The sequence below is a fragment of the Pezoporus flaviventris genome, unplaced genomic scaffold (assembly GCF_033815535.1).
Source record: "Pezoporus flaviventris isolate CSIRO_AGI_PZ_B2104156 unplaced genomic scaffold, CSIRO_AGI_Pfla_v1 ptg000007l, whole genome shotgun sequence".
NCBI lineage: Eukaryota > Metazoa > Chordata > Aves > Psittaciformes > Psittacidae > Pezoporus > Pezoporus flaviventris.
The window spans coordinates 62,430,888-62,447,797 of record NW_026892555.1 but is presented as its reverse complement, the minus strand read 5'-3'; the positions used below and the strand labels follow the sequence as shown (position 1 = coordinate 62,447,797).

Below are 16,910 nucleotides of genomic sequence, written 5' to 3'. Positions count from 1 at the left end.
TACTGGAAACTGTTTAATAGTTTACTGTGTATGACCTTGTGTGATGCAATATTTTGGAAAATTTATATCTGGCATATAACTGTTTCTTAAAAAAAAAATTCTTTGGAGGGGCTGAATCTGAACATTCACTTACCTTCCCTCAGATTTTTGTTTAGCATGTTTAAATGTGAAAAATAGGATCTCAGTAGTTCCTTGTCATGCATATGTATCAAAGCAGGAGTTACAGTTATTTTAACTGCTAACTAAAACTATTTAAAAACACATCACAATCTGAAACATTCATAAATTTCATTGAAACAAAACCTCTGCATATTTTGTAACCACACATGATACAGGTAAAAAAGTCTGCTTCTAAACAAAAGTCAGCTCTCAATTTAAATCCATACTTTTACATTCTTTTACTCAAATTTTTCTCATCTTTTTAAAAACACACAAGCAAACAACAAAAATATCAAACAGATTTTACAGTACCTGTTCTCATGCGTTCAGACAAACTTCCAACACTGGCAAACTTCTCTTTGTAAATAGCTTTGTAGCCTCCAATGAAGGACAGGTAAGATTTTGGAGTCACAAATGTTCGTCGCCTATATCGTTCAAAGTATTCAACACATTTTTCAGCTACAATATCTTGAAATGTTCCCATGGTGTTAACAACACTCTGTTTCACCTCATCTGTGCACTCAATATGGTAGGAAACTAAAAAATGCTGTGCAACTGCTACGAGAGCATCTTTAGGCCAGCACTGGAACCAGTCCATGGTACAGCCTGAAATCAGACCTGGAAATTTGAGGGCACGAGTTCTGAATTTTTCCCCAACAGGGGAAAAACAAAGAACCACATGCAGGTTATTACGAACTCGAGCAAGAAAGTAATGATAAAGATTTTCAAAAGTGGGAGTACGCCGTGGGTACTCCTTCTTCATTGCCGGTATCAGGTCTTGTGTGATTTCACCTATTTCATCTCGTGCAAAAAGATTTGAGACTTCACCTGAAGCCAAAACATTGTTCATATATTCAAGAAAAGATTCATCTCTGATTTCATTGTCTGTGAATATAAAGACAATGCCTTTTCCTTTTTGCCCAGCAGTGTGGTACAATATTTTCAGATCATCCAAAAGGTTGTTGGTGGCATATGTTCTGGGATAGAGAAGGATTAAAGAAAGAGAGAACAAAAATTACAGACCATTTCAGGAGCTATCTATCACCTGCCTTAGCTTCCTTAAGGCAAGAAAATAATCTACATAAGAAATCAATACCGCATCTATGGGTTTAATTTTTTTAGTTTTATTTGCTTAGACATTTTCAAAAGTGAATGATCAGTACCATAAATCATGGGAAAGGAGATGAAATCAACAGAATAATGTGCTAGAAAAAAAAAGATGGTAAGAGCAATACTATGTCTATGATAATTATGATGCTGCTTTGTATCCCTACAGTTTGCAGATGTAAATCCCTTATTAGAACTTTAGGTTCTAATAAGAATTAGAAGGTCCTAATAAGAATTCTAATTAGTTGTAGGTTAATGCTGCTGGATTAAGTTGTCAAGTAGTTTCTAAAACCTGTAACCATTACATAAATACAGCTGGATTATCTGTTCAAGATATTGAGAGCAGGTTAAAGGAAATCATTAAGAAACAAGAGAAAAACATAACAGGTTTTTATTGTGTTATTTGGTTTAAGTGAAATCTAGCCCCAGAAATCACTCTGCTACAAATGATGACCATGACTGGTTGTTTCATTATGCCTCTTACAGCTGATGGACAAAAGTAAGATTCAGATGAAGTCCACACAAATTCAACTACAGATTTCAGATTATGATATATAAAATGAAGTATAGTAAGGTTAATAAAATGGCAGATTTTTCCATTATGTTCTTAGCCAATTAAAGGTGAAATTAAGAACCTCTTTTCTTTAAAATCAGTTTCTTAATTCCAAGAGTCTCTTCAAAGTCATGAGCAATATTTGCACGACCCATTTTTCAGCATTTGAAAACAATACTCTACTTTTCTATTAAATATGCCATACAGAAAGTCTCCCATTTTGCTTCTAGCTCAATTTTACCACTGCTTTATAAATTAACCCCAATGAAAGCAGTGCAGAACTTGTAAAACAATCTAACTCTTCAGTTTGAAAGTTTCAGACAAAGTTATTACAGTGTTGTGTGGTATTCCAATAAGAACATACGAATTTCTCTACTGAGTCAGAAGAGCAGTCTAGCTCAATACTCTTAATGGGAAATGCTACTTAGAGAGAAAACATGAGCCAACTCATGTTTTCCACTCTTCACTGCTCATTTCTTTCTTTCCCCCCTCTATATACATTGCAATTTTATAAGGAAAGTTAGAAGGTATGTCCATTTTGCCCTCAGCTGTTTATGAATCTGCTGATATTGTCTTCCTCCACAGCCTCCTGTGGCAAGTTACAAAAGGTTACTATCCACTTTGCAAATATACACTTCCAGCTATCTGCTTTTAGCTTGCTTCCAGTTAGCTTCTGCAAAAGAACCTTTCTTAAGCGACTGAAATATTTATTTGCCTTATTAATGCATTTTGAATCTTGCAAGTCTAGGGACTCTACTGTGTGACTCTACACATTCTTTCTCTCTTTTTTTGTTCCCACTGTTTCTTCTTTCTGCCTCTGGGATACAGGAAGGGTCAGTAATATGTCTTTCTTTCCCTTTCCTTTCATCAGAAATCTCATAACATTGTTCAAAGACCCGATATATCTCTCTAAGGAAGATTTCTCAGTGTGTTGAGTAGTTTGCAGAATGAAATACACACTGCCAGCTCTCGGGGCTTACTTCTGTAAACCCTATATCAAAAAAGAAAGAGACGGAAGGCAGTAGTTAGAGTCACTGCAAATTTCTACAAATTACTAAATTCCAGCACTATGAACTACTGTCATTGATAGCAGTTGTAATTAATAATACAATCTGGGCACATAAACATCTATAGAAAAAGTTACTATTTGCCCTGGCCATCAGCATTTGCCCACTATGCAGAATATAGCAGCAGATTATTCCATGTTATCTTTAGGGCAACATGGTATTTTAGTGGGATATCACACGTGCATTTTAAACTCAAAATGCTGAAGAAAGATGGATTTCTTGTTAGTAGCATAAAGGCAGCAAAACAAAGACCCAGAATCTGTCATCTACAGATTGTGTATTTGGACACACGCCTTTTATCAAAAATGTAGTTTACTATGAGGGATAAAGTATTTGTCAGGTTTGCATTGAGTTAATTGTGAGACATTAATTTCTACGGCAAATTAAGAAGCAAATGTCTATATACACTGTATCTTATTACCTTGTTAAAGTAATCTGAAAGATCTCATATCCAGCTATGTATGATGCTAATCTGGTCAGACTCTGTTTTCCAGATCCACCCACACCCACCAACAATGCATTTCCTTGGGGAGTACGAATAATCCGTGATATTTTAATCAAATGGATGATTGCATCCTGTGTATTGAGAGAAAAGAGATGAAAAGATGTAAAAATAATATAATGTATATTCAACCAGAAGCACATCACCAAACAACTGTGTCTCAGCAGCTAGTTGACTTCTCTGGAGACTATGCCAAAGACTTGCACCCAGTACTCACCAAAATCAAGAGATTTTTTTCTGACTTCAGTGGGGAGCTGGGATAGCCCAAAAGAAATGCTCTTGTCTCAAGTTCATATGAAGAAATGTATAATGCAGTCTTTGAGGGCATGTCCCTTAAGGGGACAGGAGGAAGAGTAGAAAGGATGTGGATTAATACCCTTCACCAACCTTTTAGCTGAGATATTTACAGACTCTCTAAGCAGGCTGCCAACAGTAAAATACAAGTACACTATAGATATTTCTTATTCAACTGCTGTATTTACCTTAGAGCAAGAATTAATCTGAAATACCCTAAAAATCTACCAAACCACCCAGTCTAAAGCTGAAGAAAGCATCATGCATCAACAGACCTTTGAGAAAGAGGTAACTCAGAGATGCAAGATGACATTCGCAATGTGCACTGTAGAAAGAAATAAGTTGTGTTTTGCATTATGCAAAGTGGGAGAAAGAAAAGATGGGGAACTGCAAAGAGATGGAATAATTTGTGGTAGTGAAGGCAGCTGGGAGACAGAAACATGGCTTTATAGACTTTACTTGTAAGGCTTGGATACAGAGGTAGCCATTCTGAGCTATCTCCAAAATAATTTGATAGAAACATACAAGATCCATGTATCAGGAAGTGCAAAAGACCAGGCACTTTCTGTATTAGTAGTATAATTACAGACACTAATACCTTGAAAAATACTAAATCCATCTTTGATCCTCTGATGGTTTCATTGTACTGTTGCATGAACATCTGTAATCTCTCAGCCAAATAATCCAAGGATGGGATAGGCTCATAAATTTTAGGAGCCTTCAACTCTGCATCATCAAGTTCATCTCCAGTAGCTTCTGGGACATCACGCAAAAAATCCACGAAGTATAATTCTGTGGAATTATCTTCAAACAGATTCTCACCATGTTCTGCAGAAGCAATCTATAAAAATACATTAAGGATTGCTTTAATAATGAAACATTTCATTGGCCTCTTTCTGTGGCAAATACTGGAACACTATTTGCCTACCTTTCTCATCATATCTTCAAACCAGTCTTTATCACTTTGGCTGATGAACCTGTCTGCAATAACACGTCTGCATTCATGCTGGAACAAGGCTACCAAAACACTGATGCTCTGGCAGACTTCAGAAGTAACTGTAAGTATTCCTTGCCAAATACGACTGAGGTCTCGTAAATTGAAGATGTAATGAAATTTAGCCGGAGTTGGTAACATCTATAAAATAATATCATAAGATATATTCAAATAGCTATTAAATAAAAATATTTTCTATATAGTATTAAATGAATATGGAATTTTTCACAAACTTCAAAATCAATATTGCATTAAAGCAGAAATACATGCTTAAGAAATACATGTTTAAGAGGTAGCAGTGAAAATGAAGAAATGACAGTAGCGATGGCCAGCTTTTTAACTTCACATGGATTTCACATTAGTTTTTTTGCTTACAAGTCCCAGAAACATGCACTGAAGGGCAGCCAAGACAGAGAAGTTAATGATGGCAATGAAGACCACAGTGAAAATGCCAGCATTGCTTAACCTGCGGTGTTGCTCCTGCCCTTTCTTCCAGATAATTTCTGTCACTCTCTTTTGTCCTTTCCCTGAACATATGATGAAAGGATGATGAAGAAAAGGAAAAATAGATGAGGAAAAGCAAAGGAGCAGAAAAATGAGAAAAGAGGATTTGAAAAACTTAGCAAAAGCTACATTTTCTCTATAGGCAGTTGACTAGCACTAATAAATACCATTTATGTTGAATATGCTGACAATAGTTTCATTAGAACTCTATTTCTCAATGCAAGCCAAGTTTATGTCTACAGTTGAGTTATTTGGGAAATTCTGACCAACATTTTCTGGACTAGAAAGTATAATTTACCAAATCCCTGCCTATCCCTAGCTTTCTACTACTCCCCTCCACTTTTTTTTTTTTCATTATAATATCAAATTTGGAAAAAAAAATAGATACTTGGATTTAATTTTACTCTTAACTTTTCATGCTTCATTCTACACATGGATTCCATTTTCTATGTCAAAGCAATATTTGCTTAGGAATTGCAGTTAAATGTTTGTACAATCTGTTCTGTTTGAAACAGAAGAAGAAAATATTTAGAATTTGCAAAATAACAGACCTCGTTTGTTTTGAACTGGTTCCCTCTACACCGAATTTGGCTTCTTTATTTCAGATCTTTAAAGTTTCTCACAATCCCAAACACTATTACAGAAAATTCCTATCTAATTTTAATTTATGCCTATGCCTTTGACATTTTCTCAGCCAGAAGACCTCTAAATCTTCCTATCAGCTATCCTTACTATATTATAGTCATATCATGTAATTCTTATATTAGCTGTAGAAGGCAATGCATATGATTGTTTGTAGACAGCTAGGTGCTGATAGCAACAAATTCAGAACTGAGGCATCAGCCAGCAGTTACACATCCAGGCCTCCACTTCACAATGTGAAGTATGAGCACACATGACAGTACCAAAGACCTGGGTCTTGTTGCTTTGCCATGGTACAGATGTTTCAAAGGGTTAACATACATATTTTTACCTTTGCTTTTGTTGTGTGCCAAACCTTTCGAGTGGTAGAAACTAAAGCTGAAGCCAGTTCACATATTTCTGCAGAGAAACCTCGTTGTACACAGAAATAACCTTCAGCCATTGTTTGAAATATTTTGTCAATGGAAGAACTAGAAGGCAATGTGCAGTTGTAGATGGTGAACTGGCGTTTAAGGCGCTGTGGGATATCGTTCCGACCTCCCCCAGGGTGAATCATAGCAGCTACAAACTGGATGTCAACCACATTTGTGAATTCTCCTGGCTTCTCCAAACTGTAGAAACCTTTCTGTTCCATCAGCTGTCTTACAATCTCATTGGTGATCTAGTTATCATCAAAAATAAGAAGAAATGAAGCAGTTAAGTGTTTCAGGGTTTCAACTTAAAAAAAAAAAACAAAGGTGAAAGAGGGAATTTCAAATATAATAAATTAGACAGAAGGAAAGACATCTCTTATCTTTCTTAATTTCAGGTATCTTGGTGAACATTTCAGCAATTTATAAAGACATGCCACATAGTACGAAGCACTCTTATGCAGTGGGTTGGCTGCCCGCAAGCTTTATGTGCTAAGTACTTGGAGGCATAAGGTCAGACAGGCAACTGGATTTCCATAATATCAATCTAAGAAAACTCAGCACTTTAAAGTTTTGAGCCAGACTATATATTCAGATTGACACAGGCACTTAGTGACAAAGAATGGTTAGTTTAGCACAAAGTATAGTCACTTGTACAGGGCAGTGAGAGAACAGGATTACAGAGCTATACTGGGAACAGGAAAATTACTTTTTCTCAGCAGTAAATTTTTTGAATTTAAGTCAGATTTTCAGAGCATAGGACTATAAATATTCATTCATCGAGACACCTCGCTAGCCTTGGATGTCAACTGTGATGTTAGATTTCACCTAATAATAACTGTACTTTAAAGTCCAGAGTAGATGGAAGGAGTCGCCGATTGCTTCTTGGATTTGCATGTTTCCTTTCCCAGAGTGCTTCTTAGTACAACTAGTTTGGAAATTCTGCAAGATCTGTATGTAACCAAAATAAAAGACCTAAAAGCTATAATGATTGCATTAAGTGACTTGATGCTGACCCTAATCTTTTGGGACTGACAGCTTATTACTCTTGGGAAAAACTGGCTTAGGGAAATTGGTTCTAGTAGACATATTTGCTCCATTCCGTGTTATGATAACTTTTCCCTAATTTTTCCTATTTTTGCAGCCTACAGATCAGTATTTCTGTCAGCAGCAATGGTAAGACCACCAAGTCCTACATGTTAACGTTTTCCTTTTACCTGATCACCCCATTCATTAATCACAGGCATGTTGATGTCATCAATAAAGACAGTCATTTTCTTCCCTGCTGGAGGACCATATGTTGTGCCCATTCTTTTATCTATGTAACTTTCTATGCTCCTTTGGAACATATTTGGCAGAGTTGCAGAAGAAAAGTTTAGGCATTTGGTCAAGTGAGCATCAGGATCATACTTGCTTGTGTAATCCTGCAAGATAAACTCATTTTAAGTAAAGTGCACCAGTAACTCCAGATTAATTCATCCAAAAGGAGACACAGATACTCAGCCACCCTGCAAAAAACCAGCCATCTACAAAATCTCAGTCCTGCTATTAACTTCAAAATATCAAAAAGCAGCTTATTTAAGATAAATACACCATCTCTGACCTGAAATTCAACCAAACTTTCAGTTAATGTTTTGCATAAAGTTTCTAAGTATTAAAATTTACAAGCTTTTAACAGACTTTGCTAAGTGTTACAGGAAGTAGACATGTGACAACTCAAGATGCAAATGAACTTTGCATTAGCAATTGTCAAAGTTTTTCTAAATTCAGGCTGTTAGTGATGATCTATTACAGCAGTCTTCAAGGAACAAATGAAAAAACAAGTCCTTTTTCACATTAACTCTACAGCCATATCTTATAACAAAAGCAGTGTGCAGGAATGGTAGCACAAAATTAAACCCAGCTGCATCGCATTTACTGAGTTACCCTCTCTTAATGAAGAAAGGAATCCTTGGGCTTTATGAATGCATACAATTCCCACAGCTGATGAGGATCACCTAAAGAAACAAGGTTTTATAATAGCACCAGAAAGAAAAACATGCAACCCTGGAGGCACACCAAGGCATATATACACAGCACTGGAAATGTTTTGTTTAGAAAGAGTCCTAGGACGTAAAAATAGTACTAGAAATTAAGATCTGGTTCTTCTACAATGACTGGAAAAATAAATATCATTTCAATTCTTATCTTTATAACAGGGTTGACTAGAAATGTTCCTATTTTGGTACCTCATAAAAAATAAACCTATATAATTGCTGATTAAGTAATCTAAGAACCACTCCAGTGAGACATATTCTGTGTGGCAGCAGAAAGGAAGATACAGCTAAGCCCCCTCAAAATATTTTTATTAATATTGTTAAACTGTTAATTTTGTTGATACAATGATCTCAGTTTAACAAAAGGTGCCCTTCAGAAACAGGCTTTTTCTCAGACATCACATAAATGACAGTCTACACATGGGATGTACACACGGCAGTCCTGTACTTGGTGAGTACTCTTGACAGCTGATGGGTTGACAGCGGCTGGGTGGAGGTCTTGCAGCTGGCCAAGGTCAACCAGCCACAACTACAAATATGCAATCATTCAGAAAACATACTCATGTTTTATTCATTATGGCTTTTCAGAATCTTTACATGGTAACAATAATATTCCACAATACATAAGTGAGAACTGTCTTTGAAAATCAAGAAGTTATTTAACAAGATTATTTTTGTTAGTTAAACTGTCAGAGGAATTTCAACTCTACCATAACAGTTTCACATTAAAATATCAATTTTTTTCAATTCATGAATTAATAGTAGAGAGTAAAGGTCTTAACACTCCATTATAAGTTCTTTATTTTGACATATACTGATGCCTGACTCAGTGCTGAATATTACTTCAGATTAATTCAGATTACAAACAGGGGTATTCCATATTAGAAGATTTTTACTTTTTCATCAAACCAGCTGCTTAAATCTGGAAATTTCTTTCCCACAACATGTAGTAAAATAAAATTCTATAGAAGGTGAAAGCAGAAGGGGAGCGGTTGTGAAGGCAACTAACTTTCAATCCTAACCTTAAATGAGGTCAAATGTCTGCTGGCATTACACTCCCTTGTGTAAAGAACATACTCTGCTCTATAGAATTGACATGGGGTAAGCAACTCCTAAGAATCAGCTCCAATTATTTTTAGGGACAGGAATGGCAGCTGAAGGCTGCAGGTTGCCAGTATCTGGCCAAAATCCAGTATGCAGAATATCAAGACCACCAACCAGACCCCACCTCTTCACTCCGCTAAAATAGTTCTCCAGCTGGTGCCAAGAACAGAAGTTGACATTACACCAGCGTACATATTGGCATCAACAGCTACGCTGAAAAAGTAGTATTAATGGCTGCTGGCATTGGTTCAACTTGCTTGATGTCAGGGCTTAGAAGGAACATGGCCAGAGGACTCAAAATGGCTCCAGATTTTAAGAAAGCCAAAGGTCAATTTAGGCCAGTGTTTTTCAGTTATTTTCAGTTATTTTCAGTTTCCAGACCCCTACAAATCCAGTGGAAGTACAAATGCCTGCATAGCTAATTCACCATCCCAACAGTACACCAGTTTTCTTTAGCTACCTCTCATGGCCAAAGAATCTCCTCAAAATCACAGACACTGTGCTGAAGACCATTACGCTTGCATTTTTTTCAAATAAGGGATATCAGTTTCGGTACAACACCTACGTTTGTTCAGCCTTTCACTTATTGGCTCTTCTGTAGTAAGTTACTAATTTTTTAAGTGTCATATGATTAACCTGCACCATTTTAGAATATGGAAAACATGTATTTGTTCATTTAACAGCAATCCTGTTATTATTTTCTTCTATAGAAAGAACAGTATGACATTTTCAGTGAAGATATTGAAAGAAGAGACAATAAACACTAAATTTACCCTCTAAAAAAATCAGCCTGCATAAAGAAGGAAGTTCTTAATTTCTCTTCAGTTTGGCTTGAGAAGAATGTCTTTGCAAGAAGGGCATGAAAAACATCAGTTCACACATGGCACCACTGACAAAGCATGGGGAAGGATCAATATTTTCTTAGCAAAACCTCCAGTTTGACTTCTCAAAAGAAAAGAAAGCATATAAAAGAGCATTCATCACATGACCTTGTGGCCATGGTTAGCAAAGTGCAAAAGAACCTTTTATACTAAAGTATAGATATTTATGGCATTTTGCTTGCTGCCCATGTGACTAGTGGCAATGTACCTCAGTAGGACTGCTAGTGTGCAATTTGAAGAAAAATCAAATTACTCTTGCACTTCAATTTAACATTTGTGCCAATGTCAATGATTGTGATACTTTCATACAAACTTATTACATGTTTTTCCATTCCACCTACCTTAATCATGACTGTTTTTGCTGTTCCCTGCTCCCCAATTAGCAGAACAGCTTTTCCTTGCCTCATGATAGTCTGCATTAGAAAGTCTGTTCGGACGCTGTCTAGATTTGGAACTAGAATGGAATTATATTCTGGTACTGAATCTTTAGGATAAATATATTCAGGGACCTGTATAAGAAAGACACAGAAAAAGTCTGAGAATTTCTATCTGCCCGCACAATCACTTTGCACCAGAACACAAAAACAAATGTACTTCATAAAATGTAAATTAGAAAGAATTTTCTTCCTGAAGGCCAAGAACCCATTTATAATCAATCAGTCAGTACCTGACCAAATTTTTCTAAAAGGTTATTAGACTAATGAGATATTTTCACTCCATTCTTCTCCATTATGTGAAGAAAACTTACCTGCTGGTAGTTCTTAAACAGTCAGGCTATAGACAGTAGACAAAGCTAAGATAACTCCTGTTTCGCTTCCAAAGCTATTTCAAATGCATGCTCCTATGCCCCACCAAAGATATTTATGGAAAAAAAGAAAAATAAACCTCTCAAAAGATAAACTCTTGAGCATTTGGTAGCCTTAATCTTCCCAACCAACTTATGCATGGGATTAAATAATAAAATAATATGCCTCTTACCAAATATTTCTTTCTTGTGTACTCATTAAGAAAGCTTAGCATGTCGCAGCATACGAACCTTCTTTGCCCAGTGCTCCCACTCGCCACAGGCATTAATACCGAATTCAAACATGGTTTCTTCTCCATTCACAGCAGGAAGTTCTTTCACTGCAGTGTGCTTCCGTAGGAACAGCTCCATTTTCAGCCTGTCATCCAGTTCCAGAAGAGCTCCGGCTGACCACATTACAGCAAAAATGAACAAGCGAGCAATATGTTCCTTGCTGAGCTGCTTCTCATCTCGGTCGGACAATAAACCCTGCAAAGCAGATGCAATATGTAGCTACTGCCCTCCTAGAACAACCTCCCAAAACAAGTAACAGCATGAGAGAGAGAAATATTGAATGTTGTATCTACCTGTAGGAGGTCAATAGCCTGCTTGATGTACATACATTCTAAAATTGGCATTTTTGGTGTCACAGCAGAGAAAACAAAATCTATCACATCCTGGAAAAGAAGAAGAAAAAAAAAACAACCACAATTCAATGGATCTTTTTACCACTTTCCGTGGGATGATTTATTCTTGGATGAGGTCAACTTCTTAATTTCAAAGATATTCTAAAATTTAGTCCAAACAAAATTTCCCTCCATTTCTGGGATTATAAATATTCAGATTTAGAGCATTGGATTTTGCTAACAACAACTCATCCTCCTGTGTTTCATCTTATTAGAGTGGTGGGTAACATATGCAACAAAGATATACATTATGAGAAAAAAATTCATATTAGCATCTTAATCTAGATTAGGGCTCATGGCTACGTAGTCTGAGAAAGAAAACAGTCTGAATATGAGCATACATAAGAGAAGGGAGGCTTAGAAAACATTCCTTTTTCTGCTATTTCTTGTTGCCTAGCAAAAGTGTTTTCATTTCTGTGTGGTTTTTTTTTTTTGTGGCTTTCCCTCTAAAATGCCTGGTTTGCCCCCAACAGTGCACAGGGTGCTCAAGTGACTGAGAGGGCTGTGGGTACCACAAGGAATGGATAGGAGTGAGGCACTACAAGCAGTCTGGGTGATTCAGGTCTAAAGACCTTAAATTTTGGACTTAAATATCTCTGAGATTCGGTTTCTTCATCTGTAAAATGGACTAGATGTCTCACAAGGCACTACAAATCATTCAATAATTGATTTGACACAGAATAAAGGTATTTCATGAGTCAAAGCAGTCTGTATTTCAAGAGCCTAATTTTTACCAGAATGAGTTTCGTGGTATTTAGGATTCCAGTGAGGTTTGTATAATTCTTGTTCTTTGCACTTATTAAAAAAAAAAAAAATCATGTCCATATATAGTAATATTTTATTATTATGGTAAATATTATTACTGTAATTTTTTTATTACTACTATTTTTAAAAGAATATGTGGCTGAAGAAGAATGTAAAATCAAGATACCAATTAGCATTAACTACTTCTTAGGTTATTTTGTTTGAACTGGGATTCTGGAGAAATTAGCTGGGCCATGACACACATTCCCAATCTGCACTTTGCTATTCTTGAATTTAGCATCATATATCCCATGAAAGAGGGTAGCTATAGATTGGGTATGAAGAAAAAGTTCTTCATTATGAGGGTGATGAGACACTGGCACAGGTTGCCCAGAAAAGTTGCGGATGCCCCATCCCTGGAAGTGTTCAAGGTCAGGTTGGACAGGGATTTTAGCAACCTCGTCTAGTGGAAGGTGTCCCTGCCCAAGGAAGGGGTTGGAACTAGAAGATTTTTAAGGTCCCTTCCTATCCAAAACCTTCTAGGAAAAACTTTGAAGAACTTGGATCAGGAATTTGCTATCCCATACAAGGAGACAGCAAAATTAATTCAGATGGTAAAAAGTCATATGAGAAAAAACCCTTTTGCACAGTGTATAGTCACTGTGGAACTCACTGGACTGTAGAATGCTCTTTAGGGCAAGAAGTTGGCAGCATACTCAAAAGGTTTAGACAAGTACAAGCTCAATTAAAGGCAAATTTATTAATATTTATAGTATTAATTTGAACATCAGCAAAAGGTAAGAAACTCTTTGGATTATATATTCAACTCTATGCTCCAGAGTCAACAGCAGCCTTTACCCAAATAAGATTAGGGTGTAATTTAATTTGGAGAGAGGAATAAGTCGCATTTGACTTCTGCTCTGCTAGTTTTAGGACTTCCCTGAAGTCTCCAGAATAGGTCAAGAAGGGATCCAGACAGCGGATTTTATTAAAAAAAAAAATAAAAATTAAACTTACTAGATTTTTTTATTTATTTTTTTATTTTAAACAATATATAAACATGCTGAAAGTTTTGTTGCTCACGTAACATCCATCACTGGTTTTTGCTTCGCACTTTGAAGGCAAACTAAGTAACACCACTCAGGTAATTATTTCAATTATTTTGTCCTTTGAAACTCTCAGATAATTACTTCCATCAGTGAAGCAATTCTGTTGCTTACAGGTAGCAGCATCATTCACAGACAAGAAATTGGCAGTTGAGCTTCTAAAAGGAGAGTGGAGACTTCATAGGGGGATGAGAGCTTACTTGAAATTATTCCTAACTGCAGAATGCTGCTGAGAAGAAAGAACTGGGAAAGAAAAGGTAAAAGTGCAACCCTTCAATCACTGTTTTTAAAAACTCCTGTGGAAATAGAAAGGACTCAAAGATAGTCTCAATTCAGAAGGGGGGGGGGCACGTGTTTTGGGTGGTGGTTTTGGTTTTTCTTTTTTTTAATTTCTCCTCATTTTTGGGGCTATCTCCTGTCTTTCATGTGAAGACTAATGACTTACATTTAAATTTATAATACACATGGAAAGAATAAATACATTCTTTCCCCCGTTTCACAATATTATTCGCTAGTGCTTCCCCCTACATTACTGCTACTTGCTGTATCCTCATTAATAATGATTTTATCCAATAAGTAAACTTTCAGTGACAAATACTTTTGATTAGCAAAAATGAGGGGTGTTTCTTGTAAGCAGATTGTAATTGCTATAGCAGTTGTCTTACATCTGTTTTAGTTGAATTTAGATTGATTTCAAAAGGTCTCTATAGGTACACTTACCGATTGTCCTTATTTAATATAGTTCCATCTTTAGGTTAATCTTTATTTTCTTCTAAAGATGAGGTATTTGTAAGATGCTCACATTCATGCTTTTCCTAATACCAGCATCAAATTCACCATGATCTCTATTTGGGGTTTGACTACTGTTGATTCCTCTTATTTCACAAAATTTCTTTTAGAATTCATCGTTGTTTTTTTTTTTATGTAGGGGAAAATAATAACTGTAAAAAGAGCTGTCTGAATACACAAGTAGTGTAACCCTCATCTGTAAAATCACTATTACCGCTTCTATTATTTGAGAAGCAAAGATAGCACATTAAAAGTGAAAGAAAACTGACAGCGTGACAGCTTTCATTTACATTTTGATAGTTGCAAATGCAGCCTTCAGCATAGGACTAACTTCATATTTCACTGCATTTTCATCTCTCAGTTTAATAAAATACGTATTTTTCTGGACTTTATTGCTATTGCTTCAGGCTTGGGTATTTTAAATGTTGCTATTATGTCTTCAGAGCAAGTTGTAGCATAAAATAGAATTGTGGCAAAAAAGCAGTGAATTGACCCACATATACATTACTTTAGAAGCACATTTCAGAATTCATTATCAGAATTGTTTCTCTTGCTGCTGCAGTAAACACTATGTCATATCATTATGTTTTGGAAGTAGAACAAAATGAATAGCTTGTTAAACATTGCTTTTAAAGTAAATGGGACTGAAGTGAAACATATCTGTAAAAAGACATTTGTTAACATTCAAGGCATTCAAAAATTATATTCATCATTGCTTTTAGCATGATTTATAAATAAACTTTCTGAAATATCACTCAAAGTTAAATAAAAACCAGCATTTTTAAAATCCAACAGCAATGAAAAATATTACAGGAGAAACCCCTGTGAATTCAACACTAATTCTACAAGTTAACTGGAGTGAAAGAGTGGGAAAGTAAATTTTATAAGGGAGTTGCATTTGTTCCACAGATGTTGGTGAAATCAGAAGATAACGCTGAAAGACTGCAAAGCAATAACTTTCTAAAATTCCAAATTAAAAAATGAGAATTTCAATGGAATTGGAAAAAATATACTACTGAGATTATGTTTTTAGACCCACTATTGAGTACAACTACCCATAATATTAATGAAACCTCCTTAATGATTCAGTGTGCTAAAGCTAAATGGAGGGGAAAAAGCATTTGGAATTCTTCCTTTGGACATACTGATTGAACACAGTTTAGTCAGAGAATATATCAAAGAGATGCCATCTCAAAAATCTCCCTTGATGCAGAATCATGGATTGTAAAATCAGAAGAGACCATTATAGTCACCTATACTCACCTACACTGAGCTTCAGAATACCACAGAGCACAGAACTACCCTAGATTAAAATATTTTTAAAATAATTCATGAACCAAATGCAGCTAAAGTACCTAAGATTTCACCAGAGTGAATGTAGCTTAAATTATTTCTGAATTTACTTCTTTACATTTACAACAAACAAGGAAGTTTATCCACTCCCTTAAAGTATCCTAAAAAGGATTAAAATTGCAGTAACAATTACAAGCAAAGAGAATACCTGTATTTTGCCAACATACATTATAAAATAATCACAGATTTAACAATTTATTGCCAACTAACCTATGCAAACAAAACAAAGCATCCAAATTATTCATCTGTTATATTTTCACCCATTCATTAATGTTAAAGATAATTTTCTCTTCCTTTCTCCTTTTTTTGTTTCTGTTTTTCTTAACCCTTCATCCTTATTTTATTGCACAAAGAAAGAGAAGTAAATAATTGAAAAAGCACTTAGGAAGAAAGAATGCTTCATTAGATAAAGAATAAGAAGTGCAACTTCTCTTTTTGTCTGAAGTGGCTGAATTAAGTACCTGAAATACAGCATTAAAGCAATTCCACAAGATGTCAGAGTATGTAATTGGTAGTGTTTGCAGCCAAGACCTTAAAATAGGCTTCCAATCTAAGACCGAAGAACTCATGAAGACCATCCCATTACGAGAAACTGTTGCAGGAGAGGCATTGTCAATGCTGTGAGGTTCAAAAATAATTTTGCAATTGGGGGACATTGGAATTCGATCTCCATTGGCCAAAGTAAGGGTCTTATTATCATCCAGAACAGAGTTCAGATTTTCGATCCATATTGCATCAACAGGTCCATCCAAAACTATCCAGATATGCTCACCCTAAAATAAGGAGACACACACATGCAACTTTACATATATACCATTAAGTGACCAAAAATGCACATTTATTTAATCTCATGGAACACACTGATGGATATAACTAATGAGTCATAATTTTACGCTCATTAGCTCAATTTTTATAATTTGCTCAGTGATTTAATCCTTCCTTTGTTATCCTGTGCAACATCAAAAAGGATATCAAGGAATAGTGACAACAATAATTTGCACTGTTCTAAGCTTAAATCTGTCCTTTTCTTTTACACAAGTACATTAATCAGCCCCGAATCAGGGTGAAAGAAAATATATCCCATTAAATACAGTCACAAACACACATTTATTCCTTGTGGGATGTTACCTAGGTATTTCATGTAAGGCTTCACATCTTCCTAGTGAGGACAGAATGAAACTTCAGGAGATTTGAG

At 35.7% G+C, this 16,910-nt stretch overlaps 1 protein-coding gene across 1 annotated transcript in view; it reads right to left on the bottom strand.

The window, feature by feature from the left end:
* The window catches only part of LOC133267073 (dynein axonemal heavy chain 5-like), a 459,819-nt gene that overhangs the window by 369,749 nt on the left and 73,160 nt on the right, over nucleotides 1–16,910 (bottom strand). The window contains exons 48-57 of the mRNA XM_061449003.1: nucleotides 16,177–16,488; nucleotides 11,625–11,714; nucleotides 11,290–11,526; nucleotides 10,595–10,762; nucleotides 7,450–7,656; nucleotides 6,154–6,483; nucleotides 4,611–4,817; nucleotides 4,281–4,523; nucleotides 3,308–3,462; nucleotides 472–1,136 (exon numbers count right to left, since the gene is read on the bottom strand). Coding sequence (XP_061304987.1) covers nucleotides 472–1,136; nucleotides 3,308–3,462; nucleotides 4,281–4,523; nucleotides 4,611–4,817; nucleotides 6,154–6,483; nucleotides 7,450–7,656; nucleotides 10,595–10,762; nucleotides 11,290–11,526; nucleotides 11,625–11,714; nucleotides 16,177–16,488 — 2,614 coding nt within the window. The remainder of the gene's footprint in view (nucleotides 1–471; nucleotides 1,137–3,307; nucleotides 3,463–4,280; nucleotides 4,524–4,610; nucleotides 4,818–6,153; nucleotides 6,484–7,449; nucleotides 7,657–10,594; nucleotides 10,763–11,289; nucleotides 11,527–11,624; nucleotides 11,715–16,176; nucleotides 16,489–16,910) is intronic.